General features: G+C 42.6%; 1 protein-coding gene across 1 annotated transcript in view; it reads left to right on the forward strand.

Annotated features, from left to right (window-relative positions):
- The window catches only part of DNAI1 (dynein axonemal intermediate chain 1), a 150,932-nt gene that overhangs the window by 52,862 nt on the left and 72,115 nt on the right, over positions 1 to 25,955 (forward strand). Inside the window, exon 13 of the mRNA XM_064438623.1 lies at positions 19,644 to 19,891. Coding sequence (XP_064294693.1) covers positions 19,644 to 19,891 — 248 coding nt within the window. The remainder of the gene's footprint in view (positions 1 to 19,643; positions 19,892 to 25,955) is intronic.

Consider the following 25,955-nt stretch of genomic DNA (forward strand, 5'->3'; position numbering starts at 1 on the left):
GTAGTTAATCATCTCAGTACTGTCAAAGCTTAAAAGTTTAAAATCCTTGGTAAGAAGATAGCGCTATTGTTAATCTGTCATGGCTATAGGAATGCAGCCTCTGCAGTGAAGTGTTGCTGTTGAAAAACTTGATGATCATGCAAATAATTTGTACAGAATTCTATTATGTTTTTTTTAAAGTTCACTGTTGCAGGCTTAGATATAATCAGGTGATCTGCATTCTTCAGTTTTGTTCAGAGTCTTTCAAGATAAGGAGGCACTTTAATGGTGAATACTTGTGTGGAGTCTGAAATTTGGTAAGCAGTTCCCTGGGAGTGAAAGAGGGGGATTTTGTGTGTTGAGGGGGTTGCTACAGAAAACATCCTTGTTTCTGTCCTGTGATGTGGAAGGTGCTGCAGGAATTCTTAATGAGCATGTTGCTGTGGGGCTGAGATGTAGTGGATATACTGGCTTGAAACAGATTTTGATGTCTTTCAGCTGTAGTGCTTAAGTACCCTCAAGCATGTTGCTCCAATCAATTTGTTTGGGTTAGATTACCTTATATTGTGACAATACTTCTGTGTCTGTGCACTGAGGTGAAATTATCTGTCTACTCTAACTCAGATGGAGAAAAAAAAATCATTATGTATGAGGTCTGCAGAGCTCACGGTCAAACCTTCTGTACAGACATGATCAGCAGTGACATGACTGTTGATACCACACTGGCCAGATAGGCTAGTTATTAATCCAACTTCCACTTTCATTGCTTTATTTCTGAACTTAGTCACTTCCACACCAAAATGCTGGGCGCTGTAGAAGAATCTATGCAGAGAATGTAAGTTACACAGCATTGCTGTATGCATCAGTGTGAGCAGTATGCATGTCAGTTAAACCCGGAGTAACATTATGGGGCAGAAAACTATCAACATGAACACATAGCATAAAGCATGCAAAATTTCCTCTGTGTAACTTCTCTCTCTGACTTGATCTGCCCCTTGCCACACTTGTATGCCAGGGTCACCCTTAAAGGCAAAGCCGTATATGTAAATAATTTTTGTTACAAACCAGTATAAGTGGTTTCTTACAAACCACTATAGGCAAAATATCTCTCTATTTGTATGTAGTAACTTAACAAGTATATTAACTAATAGTTGTTTCTTTTGATAGATGTCCTTAAAGTAAAATAAGCTAGATTTCTAAAGCAGTCTGTGGGACAGATTTTATAGAGACAGGGAGTGATGGACTGTGTATGTCTTTGTCTATGATAAAAATAATGTATTTTAAATTGTTTTGGATGCAGCGTGAGGACTTACGATATCTTCAGCAGAAAGCTATTTGACATAACTGTGAGAACACAGGAAGAACTAGAAGTAGAAAAGGTAACACTAATAAGCATGTTTCAGGGAATAGGGAAAATTTCTTTGATAGTTAGAAAATTTTTCCCTGCGGGTGATATGGTATTGCCAAGTCTGATCATTCAGATATCACAAGGCAGGCTCTCAAAATCATGAGATTATTATAAATGGTAAGACCTGATTTCTTTTTATTTGCTTCCTATATTCTCAGGGTGGAATCTGTTTGGTGTTTAAAAACTTTCCTTGATTGCTGTGAGGGGTAGCAATGTTTTGTTCTGAAACGAAGCAGAAGCAGAACTTGTGTTCAAATAATGAAGCCAAGACTAGGAAAAAAACCCTCCTGCAGTTGCAACACTCCTGATAAACTTGCAAGAATTGGCAGCCCTATCGCGGGTCTTGTCTATAGGATGTCTTGCACAGCTCTCTAAGCACTGTTCCCTGATGAAGGTAGAGACAGTGGTTCCCAAGGAAATTAACTTCTGTGATCTGAGAAAAAATCCCAGTGAGTTCAGGGCTGTGCAGATCTGATGATGTGCAACTTTTGCTGTTTGACATGTCTTGTGAGACCAGCTAGCAGCTCTACACTGTTCCCTGGAATACGATAGGAAATGATTAGTAGGTCATGGGTCTGGTCCAGTTTTGCTAGCTTGATTTTCCTTGCCATTCGTTTGCTTCCTGTAAAGCACTTCAGTTTATCTTAATGATTAGATTGCTGTTGTGGCTGAACTATTTATGATCTTTTAAATATAATTTCCCAAATTTGGATTCCCACTGAGAATAATTAATTAAGTTTTGCAAAGGAAAGTTTGAACTATGTTTTCAGATTGGCAAAAGTGTTTTCAAGAATTCCAACCAAATGCCAAGCCCCACTGGGATTTCCCATACTTTAAAAGCATCAGAGCTTAACTACTTCCTATATGCCTCATGTACTGCAGGATCTCTGACAGCCTCTAATCCTTCCAGGCTTCACAGCATGCTCTGAAAATTGCAATTTCCTTTTCTTCTTTCAAACAAATTCTTATCATTTCTTGCATATGGTATTTCAGCTGACAATATGTAGCCCCAGCCTGAATACTAGGAGTGTAATGCTGTTTCTTGAGTTGTCCTACAGTGTATAAATGACTTCAACTGGGCTCTCAAGGTAGGTGTCACGAAAAGGAAATCTCAATTAATTTAGAAATGACAGTCAGTTGAGACCATGTTATGTTGACCACCAGCTGATTCACATTTTAACAAACTATTGTTTTCCCAATTTGAATTCTACTATTTCTTGAATCGTCAGTTTTCTCTAAGCCTCACTGGGTTCCATTTGCACTATTATGGAATCACAGAACGGTGGGGGTTGGAAGGGACCTCTGGAGATCACCTTGTCCAACCCCCCTGCTTAAGCAGGCATACCCAGAGCAGGGGGCACAGGAATGTGTCCAGGAGGGTTTAGAATGTCTCCAGGGAAGGGACCCCACAGCCTCCCTGGGCAGCCTGTGCCCCTGCTCTGGCACCCTCACAGGAAAGAAGTTTTTCCTCATGTTTAAGTGGAGCTCCCCGTGTTCCAACTTGTGCCCGTTGCCCCTTGGCCTGTCATTGGGCACGATTGAAAAGAGCCTAGTCCCATCCTCTTGACACCCACCCTTCAGATATTCATAAGCATTGATAAGATCCTCCCTCAGTCTTCTCTTCTCCAGGCTGAACAAACACACCCAGGTCTCTCAGCTTTTCAATTATTATTCATTAATTTTTTTCTTCTACTTAATGCATGTATTTACATAACTGCAGAATTAGTTAAGAGAAAGAAGGGAATGTGACTTCTAGCTGAACTGGAAAAAGAAATTGTCAGTTTGGGCAAACAGCTGCAGAGCAGGAATTCTGAAAACCACATGTAATGACTGAGATAACTGGGCAATGAAAGTTTACCGTCGGTTAGGATGATTACCACACCTTACTGGTATTTTCTGTGTTGGGAGGAGAAGGCGATCAGGCAATATCTAAAACGCCACCTGGCTGTATTCTGATTTCATGCCTAGGCTTACCAGCGTGTCTGGCTATGCAATTATATCTAATTTCTGTTCACATACACAAGATCAGAATCAGCCCACTGTTTTCATTGAGAAGTTTTTTGACGATTTCTGCCTTCTGCGTTACAAGAGAAAGTTTTTCCTTGCTTGCTGGAAGGAACTGTAAATTAGCACATTGGTTTGTTTTTAATCTTTGGCTATTGCAGTGTTGGTTTCATACAAAAGTCAAAGTATGAATGTAAAGAATTCTATAAAATCAGGCTGGAGTGGGGCCCCAGAAATCAGTTCTTTATATCAGGCCAGGCTTAATTCTGCCTAATGGGTTCTGTCAAATGTGTGGCACTTTTAAGACAAGTGTCTTAAAACTCAAGAGGATGGGTGCTCTTATCTACTCTTAAACTGCTTGTCCCAGCATGATCAGTCTCACATGCTGGAAAAAAACCTGCAAACTTGCAGCTGGCACCCCGAGCCAGAGGGTTTGTTACGTCTCCAAACCTGATATTCAGAAGTAAAGGGACAAAGTGTGGACTGGAAACCAAATGAGGGATTTCCCACTTCAGCCAGGTGGGCAAGCAAGGACACATCCTTCCTGGAGGAGAGTCTTCCTTCCTGTGGCCATGCTGCCTTATAGCAGCAGGGACCTTTTAATTCATTGTGCAGATGTGCATGCAGATGGCTTGAAGCTCATCACAGGCTGTGATCCACCTATATCCCTTTCTTTGGAGAGATAATCCTGCAAGGAAACACCTCACCAAAATAGGGTTCTGTTGCATGAAAACGTCAGCAGAAACATGCATGGGTTAATGTCTGGTCATGTATTTTGTTCGTGGTTGGGAGATTTTCAAAGCACACTGAGTGCAGGGGAAGTAGGGCTGGTTCCCACGCTGAGCCCTGTCCCCTTCTTTCATTGGCAAAGAGAAGGCTGAGGGCGTACACATAGGCTCAGAGGATGCTCCAGCGCCCTCAATTTGTGTGCTATATAAAGACAGAGCAGAGCAGAACACCCAATGTATCCCCTGGAAACTATGTCAGCTCCTGTCAATCAGCTGTTTACAGACTGGATCTGAGGGAATGCTGGCTTTGTATAGGCAGAGTTGCTGGTGAAGGTAGTACCACATGCGTTAATGTTGGCTGGCATCACCTCTGTACTATAAATATCCCTATTGGATAGTGGCACAGCATTAATTCTTGCATGTTTTCATGCCAATTTTACTTGCTTTTTCTAATCAAGTATTTACAAACAATCCTGCCATGCTCTCTGGCATCATGAGGCGGCTCTCTGAAGGAAACCATTAATTTTCTGCTGTACAGCATCAGCTGATTAGATGCTTTGTGGAGGAAGAACTAATATGAAAGCACAGAAATGAAAACAGCAATACCCCTGCCAAGCACTGTAGCCTGTTGCTACATGTTGCTTTCATTCATCAACTGGTTTTATTCATCTGTCTGAAGCAATGCTAGTGAGTGACTCTTACTAGAGAACTACACAAACTGAGTAGGAGTGCTCAAGAGCACAGGAACTTGCTGTCTTCTCTCTGTACCCAACACCAGAGGTCAGCTTTCTCCTGTTCATTTGAAGCCCCTTCTGCTCCACCTATGGTACCTAGCTATTACAAAATATAAAGAAAACAATGAGAAGCTCTGATTCTCCTCCAGGTCAAACATGGCTTGCAGAAAGGGTTAAGGTAGAAATACTTGTGGGTTGGATGACTTATATTGTACTTCACCCAGGAGGGCTAATTTCTAGTTGCCTTTGCCTTCCAGCCTGGTGCTGCATTTATCCATTTGTCTGTTAGACTGATGTCAGAGCCAATGGATGTGAGGGCTCCTCCACAGTGACCTGGGATTGCAGAGGGGGCAGGATCTCCACCTGCCTGTTTTAGTTACTTAGATGATCTCCATTGCTGTGGCGTGCTGTGTTCCTTTCTGTCTTGACTGTCTGTGTCTTCTCAGATAAGATCAGGGAGCACTGCTTCCATTCTTACTGATGAAAAAGCCAAGTCAAGGGACCCATAAGAGACAGCATGCATCCAGAGCTGCATTCACCTCAGATCCCATAGCGCAGTCCTAGAAAGAGAAGGCTGTATTCCAGCAGTTCCCATCGAGGGGCATTGGCTCTAGAGGTGCTTTTTCAGAGAGGTTATTCAACCTGGAGTGCTGCTTCTCCAGACTTGTGCCATCACACCATGATTCTGTTTTGAAAAGCCCCTAACTTGTCCCAACCATCCCCTGCTCCTGCAAAGAGCAGGAAACTTGCTAAGTCAGCTGTCTGTCTGTGCTGGTTGGTATCCAGTCAGAGAGCTGGGTCACTGGGCAGCTTTAAAGACCTACTCCTCCTTTGATTTCATTTAAGAACAGCTAATTATATAAATTGTTACATGCATGCAATATCACCATTAGTACCCTGAGACAACAATGCCATTTAAAATAATTGTTTTTTTCAGCCAGATCAGCAAGCGGAGGGTCACTGGGGTTAGATCACAGAGGAGGGAAGAAGAAATGACAGAGGGAAAGAGAGATCAGGATCTTTAGAAGTAGTCCATGGTTAGATTGTTTTGTGTCAGTTGTGAAACTGGACTTGTAAATATTCTACGCTCTTGATGTGCACTTTGAGAAAGAAAACTTCTAGCTAAATCCGGAAGAGCTGTTGCAGAAGTGCATCTTAGGAGGTCTGACGTGGGATGCTGTATGCATTCACATACTAGAGAGTAGCAGGAGGGAGGAGGTGCTGCTTCCATGTATGGTGGTGGTGACACCTTTACTGGAATGTTGTGTCCAGCTTAATAGCTGAACCAGACAGTTCAGTCTTCAAAATGGTTGTTAAAATTGAAAAAGGGTCAGAGACGAGCCACAGTATGACTTATGTTTGGAAACTCTGCCTTACAGTGAAATACTTAAACAGCTCAACTTAGCTTATTAAGGAGAAGTTTAAATAGTGATTTGATTTCTGTCTGTTAGTTACTTGAAGAGAAAGGAAGGAGATATATTACAGAACAGAACTCTTTCATCTTACTTTTTCATCTGGGACAGAATCTAGTAACTGGAAGTAGAATTCAGAGATCTCAGAAAGCTGGAAGTAAATTGAATTTTTAATGGTGGAAGTGATTAAGCATAGGAACAAATACAGGATTTATTCATCACAATGATCTCCTTAGAATTTATAAATCTGCATTGGGCTCATTCCATCATTAATTCTAGCAATATGTATGTTACTTTGTAAGCTCCTGAAGTTAGATAGCTTGCCATTATTCCTAGGGCAGAATGGTACAAAGAAATTGTGTAAGGCCCCATTAAAGACTTTTTCTTCAAAGACTTATCTGTCTTTTGTTCTGGAGATGAGTGAGCATCATTTTTTCAGCAGAATGGATCAGTAAAAAGCTGAAGGAAATCTATCTAATGTAATGTTTTCAATACAGTTGAAACTTGTGAGACATTAAAACTATTCTTAGCTTACCTTTGGTTTTTTTGCTGCTGCAAAACAAAAACACATATTCTTCAGCGTAACATTTTTCTCTGCTGATCCCCAGGTAGGGAACTCAATCATAGTTTTCAATTCTCCATTTCATGCTTGGTAATATTTGCTAGGCTGCCAAACTGTCAGAATATACCCAGGAATATCTGGATGTTAACCTCCACTGACTCATATTATAGGCCGCTGCAGGTTAAGATTCTATAAGGAATACTTTAAAAGTTCAGGACACTGAAGAATAAGTGCAGACCAAATTTTCAGTTTTTAAAAACTTCCAACACCAGAACAGTGTAAAAAATCTGCATGTTCTGTGGTGGGGTTTTTTCTGTTGTTGTTGGGTTTGGGTTTATATTTTTATATTTATATTTATGAGTGCTGCATGTTTTGTTGTCAAGGATAGCACTTTGCTGTGATATATGTGAGAGAGGATAAAAGTGAGTTATAGGATATTGTGTCAACTAGAGAAGGCAGGAAAAAAATTATTCAGGGATACTTAAATCTTTGTATCAGTGAGGAATTTAAGCAGTGAATCATGTAACTAGCTTTGAGTTGTGTCTTGAGCAACTCCTCTACATTTCTGTTTTCCTGGCTACAAGATAAGGAGAATACAACTTTCCTGTGTGAAGAACTGGTGCCTTACTCTGTGTGTAAGACTGGGTAATCTAGGCATCCTTAATCTTCAACATTATCACAGTGGGTTTAGATAATTGCTAAATTTTAGCAAGTAACTGCTGTTGGAAAGAATGTCACCTGCCATAAAAAAAAGCAGCAGATATTGCTGCAAGAGCTATTGCCGACTCATTCAGCGCTGAGTTACTCTCACCGGATTCCTCCATGTATAAGAGAGCTGACTGAGATTCATTGGCATTCTCCATCTTCTCCTATCAAATGCTGCCTGCCTGGTGAAGTGGTTTCCAGCACTGTGTAAGAGATCTTCATAGTAGGAAAGTTGTATTGGCTTTTTTACTGTTTAGTGAGTTCTTAAAAGAGAAGACAGCGCAGTAGATTCTCAAGCTGTAAGGCTGTGCTTAGAAGAACAGGATCACCCCAGCAAAACACTGGGAGCTCCTTTTTCACATTCTAGCATGGTGTTTGCTCTCTGAAGTGTCTGAGTGTTTCTCTGTGTTCAGTTTTCCAAGCAGTTTAACTTTGTCTTGCTCAGGGTCAGATGCAACCCCTTCATGTCCAGGGGAGGTGCCCAGGTGAACTGTCTTCTCCACCTTGGTTCACAGAGGATAGGAGAGTGATGCTCTGGAGCAGCACATGCTTTCTAGATGCTATGCAGTCCCAGGTTTCTTCCTCTTCTGCAGAGATGCTGGAGGGAAGCCAGACTGTCCAGCAGCAGCCTGGCTGGTGAGGACAGAGAAGGGCAACGAAGCTGGTGAAGGGGCTGGAGAACAAGTCTTATGAGGAGTGGCTGAGGGAACTGGGGTTGTTTAGCCTGGAGAAGAGGAGGCTGAGGGGGGACCTTATTGCTCTCTACAACTACCAGAAAGGAGGTTGTAGTGAGGTGGGTGTTGGTCTCTTCTCCTAAGTTACTAGCGATAGAATGAGAGGAAATGGCCTCAAGCTGCGTCAGGGGAGGTTTAGATTGGATATTAAGAAAAGCTTCTTCACTGAAAGAGTGGTCAGGCATTGGAACAGGCTGCCCAGAGAGGAGGTGGGGTCACCATCCCTGGGGGTGTTCAAAAAATGTGTAGATGTGGTACTTGAGGGCATGGTTTAGGAGACATGGTGGTGTTGGGTTGGTGGTTGGACTGGATGATCCTAGAGGTCTTTTCCAACCTTAATGATTCTATGGTTCTATGATAGGAGATAATGGGGAGCTAAACTCCCCTTTAACTCCCACAGTGAAACTGTGGTGTTGACCAGACTTGTAGTCTGGTTTGGTGTACATAGTGGTTGGCTTCCCAGAGCTGGGAGTCCACGAAGTTGGCTGTCATTAGAGAAAGGTGGAAATTTCTTCTTATGTGTGTGGGAGGAAATGACAAAACCAGAGCTGGACTCTTCTCAGTGGTATCAAGTGAAAGGACAGAAGACAATGGACATGAACTGACATCATAGAGAAAAGTCCCTTTAAACATAAGATAAAACTTCTTTACTGTGAGGTTGGCTGAGCAATGGAAAGTATCTCCTCAGCCTAGAGAGGTTGTGGAGATATGCCCTCGGAGATATTAAGCATGTGACTCAACACAGTCCTAGGCATCTTGTTCTAGCTGATCCTGCTTTAAGCAGGGGGGATTGGACTAGATGATCTCCAGAGGTACCTTCCAACCTCAGCTATTCTGTGATTCTTTTCTTTCTTTTTTCATATATAAGTGTGAGCCAAAATTTGGTCCATGGTATGCATAGCTACTTGATGTTTTATGTGAACCTTTTGGACAAGTTCCATTCCCTCCTAACAGCTAGTTGCTGTTTGGAAATTTCACTCTGAAGGATCCTCTTCTTTCCATAACTGCCTTTTTCCCCAACCCGCCTTTGTTATCTATTCAAAGGATTGAAAGCTATTGCTTTGTTGCCATATATATACTGTGAACTGGCTTTATTTAAGACTAATAAATATAAAAGTTGCTTTTGTTTTAATTCAGTTTTTTTAGAAAACTAATAGTTTTTCTCTGAAATCTACTTTTAGTAGCTCTTAAAAACTGCTTAACTAACCAATTATACGCTTCACGTATCTGCTTGAGATGCACAGTATTTCATGCACTAAAAATAAAAGCAAGCCAAAAAAACCAAATTACTGTGAGAAGAACTAAATATCTGGTGTATATTCCAGCCGTATACAAAGAGAAGTGCTGAAAGATACTGTCCAGATTTAATGATCGGTAGCTGGCTGCTCAGGGGAATGGGAAGAGGATCATTAGGGACTTGGGATATGCTTAACCACAAAGTAGCAGGGGCCTAGACAGTGTCCTGGAAAAAAATATCACTGTATTTAAGCCCTGTTTTTATACACTTTGTGCTTATTTTGTGTGGTTAATTTTCTTCATAATAGCTGGTATGGGTCTATGTTTTGGGTTTGTGCTGGAATCAGTGTTGATAACACAGGGATGTTTTAGCTGTCGCTGAGCAGGGCTTACATAGAGTCAAGGCCTTTTCTGCCTCTCACCCCAACCCACCAGTGAGTGGGCTGGGGTGCACAAGAGGTTGGGACGGGACAAAGCTGGGACAGCTGACCCCAACTGACCAAAGGGATATTCCATACCATATGGCGTCGTGCTCAGCATATAGAGCTGGGGGAAGAAGAAGAAAGGTGGGGCGTTTGGAGTGATGGCGTTTGTCTTCCCAAGTCACCATTACATGTGATGGAGCCCTGCTCTCCTGGAGATGGCTGAGCACCTGCCTGCCCATGGGTAGCAGTGAATTAATTCCTTGTTTTGTTTTGCTTGTGTGCGTGGCTTTTGCTTTACCTATTAAGCTCTTCTTATCTTAACCCATGAGTTTTCTCATTATTACCCTTCTGATTCTCACCCCCATCCCACTGTGGGGTAGTGAGTGAGCAGCTGCATGGGGCTTGATTGCCAGCTGGGGTTAAACCATGTCAACTTCCCTGAGCATTTGATGTTAACCACTGCTGCAAAGGGTATCGAGGCAGAAGTCTGAATTGTAATGGCTGCTCTTAATATTCATCGTTTCTTGAAGTACATGCCTGTGCAAAATTGACTGTAGGTTGGCCTGTGTGTATAACTCTGCCTCTTTGCTCCTCAATCAAATCTGGGTCTTCTGCCAAATGTCTTCAGAAAAGTTCTCTGAGTTGCAGTATAATTTCTAATTGCCTCCTCCACAGTCTGGGCTGTACATGTCCATCTCATCAGGCATCTGTCTGCTTTCAAGAGGCCGCAGCACCATCACAAAACTCTACCATTCTTGTCCTTTAATTATGGAATACATAAGTGTCTCCTGCAGCGTGTGCATCCCCCTCAGAGCACTTCAGGTCAGGAATACTGAGATGCTGGCAGCCTGGCTTGTTTGCAGTAACAGCAGGCTGGTGTCATTATCCAAAGGCAGCACATTTATAGATGTCCATTTGTTGCATGATCCTGGGGATTTCTGAACGTGTGCTTCCTGGAAGCCCCCCACTTGGCCACTTGATGGCACTCTTGAATATTTGGTTGGTTGCAAATGCTATCAAGTATGCCAGTTCCTTAGAGCAGGGATAGAGGAAATAGAGCCTCAGGTATTAAATAGTGAAACACTATCAGGATTGCATCTTAAGCCGAGAAAAACAAGAAAGGCAGGAGCAATAGTTCAGCTGCTTGTGCCAACTTCTGCCAGATGTGTAATGGTAGGATTAGCACTTGACCAGCTTCCCAGCTCCGGAGTGCTCTGTGGAGACAAGTGCGTCCTCCTGGGTGTTGGAGCTGGGAAGTGTCCTCTGCTCACTGATTTCTTAGGAGCTGTGGCGGTGAGTTAGTTGAGATTGCTGTCTGTCTAGCTGCGGGTCAAAACATAAATGCATTTCTGAAAACAGGAGTGTTGCTTTTGGCATTATTGATATTTGGAATTTCTGAATCTCCATCAGTCACCCTTTCCCTCCCTCATCTGTGATGTGTATCCTCAGAAGTGTTGTGAGAAGTATAGAGAAGAAAGGACAAAGACTACATTAGCTGGTCTTGGCACAGCAATGTCTGGAATACAAAACTCTCCATTGCTAGTCTTATACCCTTTTCATACAAGATAAAGATATGGACTCTCCATTTTATTTGAGAGTCTAAATTAGCACTCATAACATACGGACAGTTGCACAATTACTATTTATACTGTAAAACCAAACGCTTATGAATATCTTATTTTAAAAAGAATTGTAGTGTCTGCTAGATCTATCATGCAAAACCTGGTCTGATCAGAATGAGAGAACTCTGGTTTTACCTACAGCATTGCAAACTCAGCCCAGTCATATATTCCTTCTCTTTTTGCAGTGCTCACCAGCTTGGCTTTATGTAAACCAGGGGAGAGCTGAGCTGCAATCCAGATCCTCCTGCTGATTTCAGGAAGGCACTACATCTTTTCATCCTGTTCACCCCTGTTCTTGTCTGCTTCTGAGACTCTCCTCTCGCATGCACTGACAAACAGTGCATAGTTCCAGGCATTTCCTAAATCTCTCAGTTCTGTTGGCCCAGTTGACTGCGGTCTCTCTTATGTTACTTTGCCAGCCTGTGTTTTAAACTAAGATGCAAACATACCCAACAGCTCATTTTCTTAAAGGCTGTTTGTATCTATCCATCTGTGTTTCTGAGGTGTGTGTCTTGCCTCTGACATGTGCGAAGCCCACAGCAGTTACTAGGACTGCAACGTGGCCTCAGGACATATATAAATTACAGACATATATAAATTGCCTTGTCACCTGTCAATTTTGTCTTTTCTAAAATGTCCAAAAGACTTAGTAGTTCTGGTTTTTTCCCTCTCCTATCTGAACTGCAAGTTCTGTCCTTCCTAAACAGAGCCCCAGCTAATAACATTAACTTGATCAGGAGTGTCAGGAATTAGTCCAGCAGCTGGTGAAAGGTGTCAAGTGGAATGTTAAATCTGACATTCAAACACCCAAATCAGCATAACCAAAATGATCTATGATTTGCCTCCACTGCACTGATGGGCTTGCTCAGAGCTTGCAGATCTTGCAGTGTCAACACTGCTGACCAGAGTGTACATATTTCCCTGGGGTGGGAAGTGCCTGTGCTCACTCAGTTCAGCCTGGCACAGGTTGTCTCAACAGGGGGTTCAAACTCCACTGGCAAATGTCAGAAAAAAAATGCCAGTGGAATTATCATCTGAGACAATGTGTCACAGGGGGTGCTGTTGGGATCTGTGGTTGTTTTCATTGGTCCTCTGGATGGAAATACAAACTCACAGCAGATGAATTGTGTGACTGATGAAAAGGCAGGTGGAGTTGTAAATCATGCTGGGAACAGGACTGTCGTACAAAGTGATTAATCTTGTGGTAAGCTGGAATTATTCAAACCAAATGCATTTCAATGCAGCCAAATATAACATTATACCTCTCTAAACAAAGAGGAGTGCTGCGTTTTGGAAGGCAGCAACTCTAACAAAAAGGGAAGAAAATAAGGTTTTTGTGGACAAGCAATAAATCTGAGTTCCCAGTGTGGTATCTTGGCAAGAAGGGTGAACATGACCCTGGAGTGCAAACAGAGAGTCCTTAGTGGCAGCAGAGATATGATTTAAGCATTAGCAAGACTGTTACTGGAATATTGTGTTTGGTTCTGGAGCCAATATTTTTCAAAGCATGCAGAAAACTGTAGATAGTTCAGTAAAGAGCCTCAGGTTGATGTGAGAGTTGGAGAAGATGCCCTAAAGAAGAGATTGCAATATCTAGTTGAAATTTGGACTGCAAGTGAATTTTGACTGGCCCTAGCACAGGCCCTAGGCATGTGATAACAGAATCACAGAATCACAGAATGGCAGGGGTTGGAAGGGACCTCTGGAGATCACCTTGTCCAACCCCCCTGCTTAAGCAGGCACACCCAGAGCAGGGGGCACAGGAATGCGTCCAGGAGGGTTTTGGATGTCTCCAGGGAAGGGACCCCACAACCTCCCTGGGCAGCCTGTGCCACTGCTCTGGCACCCTCACAGGAAAGAAGTTTTTCCTCATGTTTAAGTGGAACTTCCCGTGTTCCAACTTGTGCCCATTGACCCTGGCCTGTCGCTGGGCACCACTGAAAAGAGTCTGGCCCCATCCTCTTGACACCCACCCTTCAGATATTTATAAGCATTGATAAGATCTTCCCTCAGTCTTCTCTTCTCCAGGCTGAACAAACGCAGGTGTCTCAGCCTTTCCTCATAAGGGAGATGCTCCAGTCCCCTCACCATCTTCATAGCTCTCCGCTGGACTCTCTCCAGTAGTTCCCTGTCTTTTCTGAATTAGGGAACCTGGAACTGGATGCAGTTCTCCAGATGTGGCCTCACTAGGGCAGAGTAGAGGAGGAGGATAACCCCCCTCGACCTGCTGGCCACACTTTTTTTAATGCACCGCAGGACACCGTTGGCCTTCTTGGCCCCAAGGGCACAGTGCTGGCTCATGGTCAGATGTCCTCTACACATCTGTGGAAAGTTTCTTAATATTCTACTCTCCTCCACGTCTATTGAGAAGAGGCTTTGACCTTGCAGCTGTGAAGGCAGTGCCTTTGACTGGTGTGGCAAAACTTGTGTTGGCTCCCAGCTTTTTGCTGGTGAAAATAAATGGGCTTTTTGAGTTCAGGCTGTAAAGGTTATTAAAAGTATGCTGAAAGGTGACTAGTGTTCAGTCTTAAAGTATCTTAATGAAGAGAAGCACCAGATATGAAAGTCCTTCATCCATTCAAGATAGGCATAGTAAGAATTAACAGTAGGAAGCCAGGTAAGTCAAATGAGGAATTAGATGTAGCTTTTTAATCACTCAAAACAATTAAACATTGAAACAAACTGCAAAATGAGACAGTGGTTTCTCTGTCTCCTGAGATCTTCAAACGAAGTATGCATATACTAGCCAAAACCAAGTTATTAGACTCAGAACAAGGCATACCAGTAACATAGTGAGCTGCGAAACCGAGGAAGCCAGGTGTTCTGGCCTTGAGCTACGAAGTAAGAATTCTCAAAACATCTTTTTTCTGGGAAGAGACTGCTTTGAAAGTTCAGTGTTAGTCTCTTCTCTGCCCACAACGTGGTTCACAGCCAGATCCACAGTGATCAGGGCTTGTATCAACACAGCAATATAGGGAGGTACTTCTGGGCATCTTAGGGAATAGAATGGTCATCTGTGGTCCTAGCTTAAACTTCTCAGGCATCCTGGGTTGGGGCCGCCTTGAGCAGAGCCTTGTGAAGTCCCAGTTCTGTTCCATGTTCTTTCAGCTTGCTGTGGTGTCTTTGGCAGTCCCCTCCACTGCCCTTTCTCATTCCCTTGGCTGTAAAAAGGAACACTGTGAATACCTGCTTAAAGCACTCTGAAATGCTATAAAATTTCCAGTTATTATTGTTAGTCCTCAAGAGACTTTGAAAACATATTCAGCACATGCCCAAACTCTCTGAGGTGCTTGGAAAGATTTGTTCTTTCCTCATTTTTCTGAACTATTGGCATACAGTTAAGCTCAAAGTGCCAGTGGTTTCCTTTCTTACAGCACACTAATTCTGCGATTGCAGCAAAGCGTGGAGTTGGCAGAGCTATTTAAAAAAGCCAGGAAAGAGTCTTGCTGAAGCAGTGCAAGCTTACCCAGCATGTTTCACATTGGGTTAGATTAGCTTGTGCTCAGTGCCATGCTGCACAGGTTTTGCTCATTGATAGAATAAAAAGTGTTGAGAATTCATTAATTCGTGACTTGCTCAGTCATTTGTCTGTGCCACGCAGGCTGTGGCACAAGCAAGTTCTTGGGCTGTGCTTAGGGTTTTGTAGACCTGGTTAATAATAATAATAATTTGCTTGGAGAAATCTGATGGCCCACAGATAACCTTTTTTGTCCTCTACATTTTAAATAACTGAAATGCAAGTAAAGACCTGAGCCATTTCTTTGGGTATGAAAATTTTTGTCTTTGAAACTGATCTCTTCTCCCCAGAGGAGATTACCTAACTGAGTGTAAAGCACAGCCAACCCCTTCTGTTGGCTTCTCCAAAATCCAAGGCTAAAGGATAGAGCCCCAGCCAGCAAGCTCATCAAAGCATGGGCATATCTAGGAAAGCAGAGTAGATGTGCTTGTGCAGCTGCAATGCTCAGAAACAAGCCGTTGTTCACAGCCATGCTTCTCCATCTTGCTTCCTTTTTTAGAAGGGCTCTTGGAGGAGAAAGGACAGATTTTAAGCAGCAGTGGTTCCTTTTAGAATGGTGATTTCTTGGTTCGATCCATATCAGGGAGACAGCTGGCAGACTTGATTTATAGAAACCCATGTATCACGGGGCCTAAGATGTAACACTGCAAAGTTTTGGGTTTTAAATCCTCCAAAGAGAAGGTGATTTGCTAGTTTATCATGCAAGAAACTGTAGCACTGGCTTCTTGTGTAGTAAAAATATCTACTTGGTCTCATGACCATAAAGGGACCCCACATTGAGATTTACTATGTGAATGCAGGATTTACCCCAAGCATTGTAGTTTCTAATTTGAGGATATCTCTGTGTTGAGCATATGGGTTCAGCCACTAAGCATTTTGGAGGAAAACCATGGTCTCATCAGTTTTTTTGGTGAACCAAAAGGGAAAGCTGAAAAAAAAAATTTCTGTCCAGCAAACAAAATATTTTGGTCTGATATTGAGCATATGCTGATTCTTCTAAATTCAATTCTAAATTCTAAATTCAAAATTCAATTAAGGAAAAATCTAAATGAAAAATCTGTTTAAAACAGACACTTAGTAAGCATCAGAATGAAAGATTTAGATGCTTTCCAGATTTTTGTTTTGCATGAAGTATTTGGTCATACCATAATGATATTCTGAGTACTTTGCTACCACTAAATTGCTATTTTTCTGAAAAGAGTTTGGCTGAATCTGTCCAGCTTTAAATGCAAATGCAGGTGAATATTTTAGACAGCAGTAATAGCTGGTTTGAGACCTATTTCTGATTACATGTGATGCTTTCAGGCTCAGCTCTCTAGGTTGAGACCAGTAATCATGCTATCTGCATCTTCAATTAGCAAAACTTCTCTTCCCACAAAAACTTGTTACATCTCAGGGTCTGAAATTTAACCTCCCCTCGGGTGAACACTCAGGATCCTCATGACATGCAACTCTTGCTCATTACAGCAAGAGTCCGTCACTTCTTGCTATGCTGCCTTGTGTCCTCTAAAGTAGAACAATTCCTGCTGGCACTGATTGTCAGAATAACTGTCTGATATGTCTAGTATCTCCAGCTCTTGTATCTCAGAAAAAGAGCCAGTTTGCACTTTGTGGCTCTGCATGGGGCAGATACTCTCTGCTTTTCCAGTGCATGCTGGTGCATCCATGCAGTGCAGAGAAGCTGTCCCATATCTGAAGCTGCTGCTTTAACCCCAACAGTGGTGTAGCCATTGCAGCTCTTGGGTCTGCACCCTCTGCTCTGCTGTGCGCTCTGTGGTCTTCTAACATTGTTTCGGTGAGCTATCTACATCCTGAGAGACAAGCTACACAGGATTCAGGGCACACTGCAGTGCTCTGCTAGTTTTTTAGTGAAAAACACAAACCTTTCTCTTGAAGAAGCCATGCTTCAAAGCTATACCACAGATATGCTGCTATGGGTATGTGCTGTCCCTGCCATTCTGGAACATTGAGTATCGCTAATGAAATAAGCCTCTTTTTTTCATTTATTAAAGAACATGTTGGTATGTCACGGTTTAGTACTCTGGGTGAGAATTTACCCTTCATTGAAATGGATTTATATGTCTGCTCTCAGAAGGTTATTGTTTTACTGGGATTTATGTGCCATGCTTCAGTGTTAATTATGGATTATTCTCATCACTTTGCCTTCCACCAGAAATAGACTGTGCTTTAGCAATCATATTATCCAGACTTACGTGCAGTATTCACACATCTGTGATTTAACCCACATCCACAATATTTCATAACATAAAGAGGAAAATTAGTAGGATTCAGCTCTTGGAATTAAGATGGGTTTAAGAGTCAGTAGAGAGCTGGCCATCACAGTCAGTGGAGTCCAGAGAGTAAATCAGCAGCCATAATATAGGGATCTTCTTTAAGGTGAGTTTTCTACACTTAGTGAAGTGGATTGATTGATCTCTCCTGATAGTAGCAGGAGCTGAGACTCTGAACACAGACAGGCACCCACATGTAGACTTGCATTTGGGTGTCTTAATCTGCAAACTGAACCATGTGTTTCACACTGCCAGAGCTTCTTCCCAAGACCTTGCTTTTCCTCTGCCAGGCTAACACCCAGATGGACTTGCTGAAGCTGCTGAGTTATTTTACCCAATAAAGGCCTGCTCCTTCATCTCTAATTGAGGTGTGTGGCTGGCCTATGATACTGCCAGATCAGCAGAGAGAGAAGCACCTCCAGAATCCAGTTCATATCTTTGGTGGCTGAATCACCCTCTGAAGAGGTGTCTCCTCCACTGTCTGTGCAGGGACCATGGGGGACAGCTCTTTGAGGCCCCTCAGCACAGTCCCAATGGATAGAAAATGAATGTGCACTACAGAGTTTTTGGAAATATGCCTGGCTGGTCAGCACAGACCAGGAGAATTAAGTGTATGAAACAGGTTGAATTCAAAGGCTGGCTAACCAATTTGACTTCATAGTCCATTCTGCTGTGAGTCACTCCTGGTAGGTAATTTCCACAGCCCTCTCAAGTGTTTTTGCTCCTGCAGAGAAGAGGAATTTATCCTTATCATAGCTGGACCTCCACTTAATACCAGTTCAATGACATTACTTGGCTAAGAATGACGACAGTTCTGTGGATTCAATGGACGGGGAAAATCTCTGATGGAGAAAGCAAGTTCACTTCCTTTTCAGCTACAGTTCTAGGAATAAGCTTCCCCCTCTTCCAAAAGTATTACTGGGGTCCAGAGATATTTAAAGTAATGCCAAGATTTGGAACCTCACCTTTCTGCAAAATAAGAAAGCCATTTCACTACCCTGCTCCCTGGTACAGTGAGACCTGTGATAATAGAATATTTCCACAATCCCAATGCAAAGCAGCAGTAATAGTTTTGTTGATGTGTGAGTTTCTTTACTGGTTCTCTGAATGTTCTCTGTGTCACCCTGAGAAATTGGAGATAAGCAATGTCTGTACCTGCATGCTGATTTGGGATCAGCTTGCCACCAAGGAAAGTTCTCTGAAGTTAGTGTTATCACTGGGGCACATGTTTACCAAGTCCTATCCTGCAGGCTGGTCAAAATGTTGAGAAAGGTAGGAAGCACTTTTAAAAGGAAATTTCTGGAAATAGGAAATTTCTGTTCTGGAAATAGGACATATAATAGGTACCTGAAGCATAGAAAGCAATAAATTTGTTTCCCATATGCTCTGTGCCTGGGGGCATTTGACAGTAAGAAAAAGTGCTTGGCTAGGGTAGTCTCAGAGAAAGCATTGTTTTCATAGATTAGGAAAACTGCTTCTTTGGTTCTGGAGAGCTTGTCTACATCAACAGCTTCTCTTCCCCTTTAAAAGAATTTGGAAATTGTTTTTTTAGATGATCAGAAAACCTGAGAATTGCAGAGGCAGTCAGGACATTAAAAAAAAAAAACCACAAAAGAAAGGTGGTCCTATTAAGAATAGGGAGAGCTAACTTCAGGGAATGCAAAGGAAAGGTGAAACGAAATAGAAAAAAAATGGTAAGTCTTGGCAAAAAAAAAGAGCTCTTCCAAGCAAGGAAGAGATGTTAAGACATAAGCAGAAAATTGAGCTGTAGTAACTTGTGCATTGTACAGGTATGTGTAATGGCAGTGGATATGAAGCTTTACAGATACCTCAGTTAAATGCTTTTCTTTGAAGATGCAGTGGAGGATGTAGTATCAAATATTGCCAATACAGAAATTGAAATGCTGCTATCCTTGGTTCAGCCTGCATGTCCGCAATGTAAGTGAAATCCTAGTCCAAAGAAGGAAGTGTCTACAAGCTTATTTCTTCCTCTGCACTTTTCCTCCAAGCCTTCTCAAGTCTGTCTCCTAGAAAAAAACTGCCTAAACAGTATTTTTTTCTGCATAAGCACATTGTCACCATGTCCTGGGGATGACATATCAATGGAGGAAAGCATGTTCACATGTAGGTACACCAAGATGACCCTTTGGTCCCATGACTGATGTCCTTCCCGCATGACTTTGCATTCACATGTGTTTTAGGCATAGATGAGTTCTGCCAGACTGTACGTCTTAAATGTAGAGGATCTTGGAAACTGATTTAACAGCAGAGCTTCTCGTTGTTTAGATGACTTCATGAAGCAGGGGCAGGGCATGCTCCTGCTCTACACCATGAAGAATCCCTCCTTCCCAGAGTATGTCTTCAGCAGTGACAGTGGCATCATGTGCCTGGACTTCCACAGCAACCACCCCTACCTCGTGGCAGTGGGCTTCTATGACGGCAATGTGGCCATCTACAACCTGAAGAAGGCAGCCTCCCAGCCCAGCTACAAGAGTAGTGCCAAGTCAGGAAAGCACACAGAGCCAGTGTGGCAGGTAAGGGTACTTTTCCTTTCACCTAACTGAGCTTTTAATTGGGCTGAGTTTGTGCACAGCAGGGAAGGTGGTGTATGGGTAAAGATGTTGGTTTAATACAACTTTAGTGATTGATTATTAAGTTGTATTTCAAGCTAATGTTGAAATATACAGAAAGGCAAAGCAATTGCATGAATCCTTGGTCCTCAACAGAAACTAAACAAGTTAGCAAAGTTTGCTATAAACGATCAATTCTCCATAGTTTTCATTATTATAAATTACTTCTGTTTGGGGAGAAACTGATCTTCTCTGTATATACCAGCATGCAACGCTATTATGTTCCAAATACAAAATCACGGAGAAGCAAATGATGAGCAGTGTGTAAAATGTGTATATCAGCCCTAAAGAAGAGCTCTGTTGGGCACAATAAACCCAGGGGCAGCTGCCTGTGGAATTGCCTGCCACTGGGATTCAAGACACACTACTTTATAATTGACCTTGAAGTATTCTAGTGAATTAAGAATTGTGATGTGCAGGTAATGCTCTTAAAGTAATGTCACTCTGGGATCTGTCACAAAGAATGACCAGATGGATGATACTGTGAAGGACTGGGGTGAATATGTTGCTACATCCAGCTGACTTTACAGTTATGCCTACAATGTAATCTGAGTTAAGATTGGAGCCATGGAAGTTATATGCCCTTCTGATCTCATTTATATCAGCACAAGTGTAGCAGCATGTATTTCAACATGGTCTGTATGCGCATGCTGAAGTGCAGGGGTGTACTTGGTTTGCTAGACTGGGCTACAGGTGTTGTTGCCATTAATTGCTGCTGTCACCTGATTTAGGCTGCCTAGTACGGTCATTCGTCTAGGCGCACTATCAATGTTCCTTGTACTTTGGCACGTGCTGTGCATGGATTTTTCCCCAGTCATGGCTCCTTGTTACTGCACCTTCCAATAAAAGCCCAAGAAATCAAGAGATCCTGGTGGGGCTGCAGATGAATGTGGAATATGCCAAGAGCAAGACTGGTGCTTGCTATAAACAGAGAGGTTATGCAAATGTAACATTTCAGAAAAGACCTGAATTTTGTATTTGCCGCTTGTCTGCCCAAAGCTTTTCTTCTAGCAAACATTTTTATCTCTGCTTACTGTTAACATGGCGCCAGCCATGGGTTGTTACCACAATACAATGTTTCAGGCACACACACAAACACACACTCCAAGACTCTCCCATTGCCATTTAGGCTTCCAGTAAAAAAACCTGAAAAAATACTAAGTCCTATGTGCAGCTTTTTGTGGCTTTGCTGTAGCATGCTACAGGAGGTCACCCATTGTTACTGCACACTACAGACACCAGAATCCCAGATCATTTGTGCCCCAGATGATTTTGGGAAAGACAGATGGTGCTTAAGGGGTGTTATTGGTGGCCTCATCCCTACAGACCAGAAGCAGGTACATTCAGCAATAGAAGAATTCTGTATGGGGTTTTTAGAGGTATGTTTATGTGTACCATTTGGCAGCAATGTGTCTCAGAGGTGGAAAAAATCATTAGGCACTGTAGGGAGATAGCTTTGAAAAAGAGAGTAACTGCCTCATGTATATGGGGAGATGTAGGTACAAATAGCCTCTAGTTCCTGCTTTTTTGTTTTATTCCAAAGCTTGAGTGCTGAGAATCATTATTCTTAGTTTTCTTGTGCAATAAAGTATTGATATTTTTAGTAAACTTCACAGTTTTTGACTTGCTATGAAACTAGTGAGCAAGGATAGTAATAAGGTGATTGCACTGCAATCAGAAGAGCTTGTACCTCTGTTGGAAAGATCTGAACTGTAGGCATTTGCCAATATCAGCCAAAAGGTTTAGAAAAGGTTTTTTCTCCACTTGATGGGAGGAAAAGGGACATGAGGGACTATCAGTTGGGTTGAGACTCTGGATTTTTATTCCTCATTCAGCATTAAATCGTTCTGAAAAGTGATGCCTTGTTTCTCACATTTAGTTCAAAGATATTCTATTCTCCTCCAACAACACCCCACCTAGTCTGAAACCAGGTCTTTGTCTAGACTACCCTGTGCCATCCTCACTTTTGTAGAAACTGTAAGCCCATGACTTTGAAGATCAATTAGAAAAGTAACAAAGTTCTCCCGAACAATTAGGAGCCTTTGTTCTCTGGACTGCCTGGCTCCTTTCTTTTGAAACAATACAGCCCTCTCACAATGGGAGCAAAATGGGAAGTGAGTAAAGCAGGCTGACAGCTCTTTTTCTGTGCCATTTCATCTTCAGTGACTTAGTAATATCTCAGTAAGTTTGCGTAAAACAAAGCTGATGAAACATAGCCCATTATTAAGGCCAAAATAGAATAATATAAATTTTCTAATTCTGTTACCTAAGAATGAATTTGTCTGACTGATACTGTCCCCCATATTTTTAAAGAGCATAGCTATGGCTTCTTATAGTTTGGCAATTGTCTTCCATGTATTAAGTGCTACTGCATTGTAAATAATAGAAAGTTCTGGTTTGCTTTAAATTACACACTTCTAATTCCTTACCACCAATTGATTAAGATCCAAAGCCAGAAAGGAGTAAACACATACATAGACATGTGAATTTATGTGCATGCAGTGCAATGTGGCTAATACAGCACCAAAACCGTAGGTCTTACAGGAACATAGAACTAGAAATACTCTCCCAGGTCAGTGAATTCAGGCCTCTGCTTCTGGCTGCAAATACTAGCTTAAAAGGAGTCAGCTCCTCGGGAACTGTCAAACCTGTCATGTTCTGCTAGGCAAAAGCCTGTTTGGAGTTAAGCTAAACCCACTGTAGTCAAAACAATGCTCCAAATAGCCAGCAAAATCCTCACACTCCCATCATCTCCAGCACTGAGTACCCCTAGAAAGCAAGTCCCTGGACAGAGTATCTGTTTGAGCCACTAGCTCAGTCCCAGGTCTTGGCTCTGGATGTTAATGAGGGTGGCTGAAGCGGGACAACTTGGCACCCAGAGCCCATGAGAGCAGTCTCCTCTGGGGAGAAGTGGCACCCTGCTGGGAAGGGGCCCTGAGCATAGAGCCTCTTCCTTTGCCAGCCTTTGAGCTTTGTTTCTACTTTCTCCCTTCTTTTTAAAAAGATGATGCTTAGGGTTTATTTACAACTGAGAATAGTGCTTTTTGTCTTAGCTTTCATCACTGGGATATACTAAATATTTTAGGTTTGAAGTGTTTGGAAGCTGGAGCAGTTCAGAAACAGGGATTGATAACTGAAACTCTCTGCTGTGCAAATGTTTGTTTCTGCTATTCAATCTCCCTCCTAAAACACATCTTATTCAACAGATTTGTTTCCACTGTGTTCTTCTAGTTCACTTTCACATCAGACAAAAAGGGTGTTATTTCTGCTTGCTGCTGGGACTAGTACAGAGCCAATACTGCTGCAGAGGGTTGAAAATATTTTTTTACTTGCTTACCATCAGAATTACTGACTAAATTCTCACTGCAGAGTGTTGTCCCTAAGACCTGCAAAGGGAATGTTTCTTTTGGCTGTGCTTATCTCAGCTGTGGCAGGCTTGCCCATGTGCACAGCGTGGTTTGGAATTGCTATGGAGAGATCACTAGTTAGAAAAGCAACTTGGCTCATTGTTAGTTTACTGAAGCTGATCTGGCCACCCTGAGGAGCTGGTACCATGGAGCTTCAGATGGCATCCTGCAAAACTTATTTTCTGCCTTATATTTGTGCATTGGAGGAGAAAGGACTGGCTACTGATTGCTAATTCTTTACCAAACGCTATGCAGCTTAAATGTGACGCTCATGGTTAGGACAGAAAGGACGAGGCAGGACAGTAATAGTCTGCAAACTGACAAAGGAAACTAGGAGGAGTGTCAGCTTGCAGAATAGTTTCCCAGTGGAACCTGTGGAAGTCCCATCTCAAAAGTAAACCAGATAAAACACACCTGAGACTTGCTCGCTGGAGTTTGTCCTGTAATTTTGTGATCCCTTCTCCATCTCTACTTCCAATGTTCCAGTCCTTAAATAAGTCTGCACTTGGCATGAAGCCACCCCGACTCACTGAGGTCTTGTTTTGCTGATGCAAGTAAATGAGTTCAGTTACAAAATCCCTCTAAAGTCAGCGTGACCTTCTGTGCTCCACCCCACTCCGTGCTGCTGGGCACAGCTCCATAGAAAAAGGCCTTTCCAGGAAACTGATTGTATTCACTGCACTTAGGAGAAGAAAAACCATTTTGTTCATAAGCCACTGTCACACCAGCACATTGTTTCGTTTCTGATGATGGGCAGTCTCCTAAATCTGTCATCTGCAGCCAGAGAAACAGATTTTGCAGCTTCCATTGCCTCTGAGATGTTACCGCTTCACATAATATTTTATTCCTTTGGCTTCAGGCAAACGAAAAGTTTGATGTAAAGGAAATAAAAGAAAAGACAGACGGTTGCTATCAAGGTTAGAATAAAGATCAGCTGTCTCAGAACTGGCTCAATGCCTTTCCTGTTGCCTTCACTGCTAAGGAGCACAAAATAGGTGTTTGCTGTGGGTAGTTCAGTGAAAAAAAAGGCATTCAGCCCTCTAAGGGTACTCTTAGGGGGTAACTCTAAAGGAGAAACAGAAATTTAGAGAAGAAAGAAGAACAACAGAGACCTGAAACCAAGGAAGCTGGATCTGAAATAGGAATGAGGAGCATTAGGATCTCAAGTGGCAATTGGGAGAATGTAGCCTGAAGGAACAACAGAGCGGAAACCTGATGGTGAGAATCATTTAGCTCAAAACCTCTATGGAGGCAAACTACACCTCTCATACTGGGTCAGTACAATGTCTGCACAGAGGACCCTCCCCTCCAGCCCCAGTTTTCTCCTACTTTTTTCTTGCTAGCAGCCCTGCCTTGCAGACCTGGCCCAGTGCAAACAGGGCAAAAAGTCTAATTAACCTCTGATGTCCCGAGAATAGAGGCCACTGTATCCTCACTGAAGAGGTCACTTCCATCATTCAGTGCATGTGGAGAAATACAGAAGAGTAGGAAAAGCATCCATGGGCCAGCCAGGTTGTAACTGGGATCCAGATACCTCAATCTGCCAGAGGCTTCCTTGTCGGAACAGTCCTTAGCTGCAGTCCTGCTCCCTGTGCTGAACTCTGCATCCAGTAACTGGCTGTTGCAGCAGCAGCTGCGCTGGTCTGTCAAGGACCAGACACTGCACTTCTCACTGCAGCACCATGAGGCATTTAGTGGCCGACAAGCATCTGCCTTGTGTTTGCTACCTTGTCCTCTTCTGGAGGGAAGTGTGGGCAGGAAGGGCGGCTGTGCTTGGGAAGGGTTGCCATTATGCTTGCTGTAGAAAACAGGGTCAAGATCAGCACCTTTCTTGTTGTTCTTAGCGGCTGGGTGAGCTCACTGCAGAGTTACAGCCCCGCTGGATGAAATCCTGTCTCCCACAGGGTCAAGTTTCTCCGTTTTTTGGAAAGACTCCTTCAACACAGAGAAGTTCATCCAGAAGTTTTGGGCTCATTTAGGCATATTGGAGATGGCAGAAAGTGAAAGACACTGCTGTGGCAGAAATGCTGGAAAAAATATTTTGCAGCATGTTTATACCTTGTTCAAAACCTTTTGGGAAGTTTTTGAGCTACTTTAAGGTTAGGCAAGGTAAGTGTCCAAATGCTTCTTCCTAAGTATCTTTGACAATAATTAACAAAATCCCTGATCTTTTTTGAGATGGTATCAGACTGTACCTTCTGGAGAGTCAGTTTCTGTAGCTGGTTATTTTTAAATTGTGCCTTGGCTATGGATTCTTGTGGATTAGAAATTCTAGCGCAAAGCATCCCTTGCAGATCATGTAATATTTGTCTGAAAAGGAGCTTTTTCTGCTTTGATGCTGCTTTTCGCTCTGTATTTCATACAGATGCTGAACTTACTTTCTGCCTTCTGCTCTCACTGCTGCTTACTAATAGATTCTCCTCTAGTCCTGTATTGTTCTTCTCCCTCCTATTCCTTTTAAGATCCAAACCACCTTATTGTGGGTTTTCAGGTTCTTTATTTCTTTTCTGGTGTCTGCAAGCAAAGTATAAGTAATTTTATTTGCCTGTTAGTTGTACTGG

This window comes from Phalacrocorax carbo, chromosome Z (assembly GCF_963921805.1).
Source record: "Phalacrocorax carbo chromosome Z, bPhaCar2.1, whole genome shotgun sequence".
In the NCBI taxonomy this organism is placed as follows: Eukaryota; Metazoa; Chordata; class Aves; order Suliformes; family Phalacrocoracidae; genus Phalacrocorax; species Phalacrocorax carbo.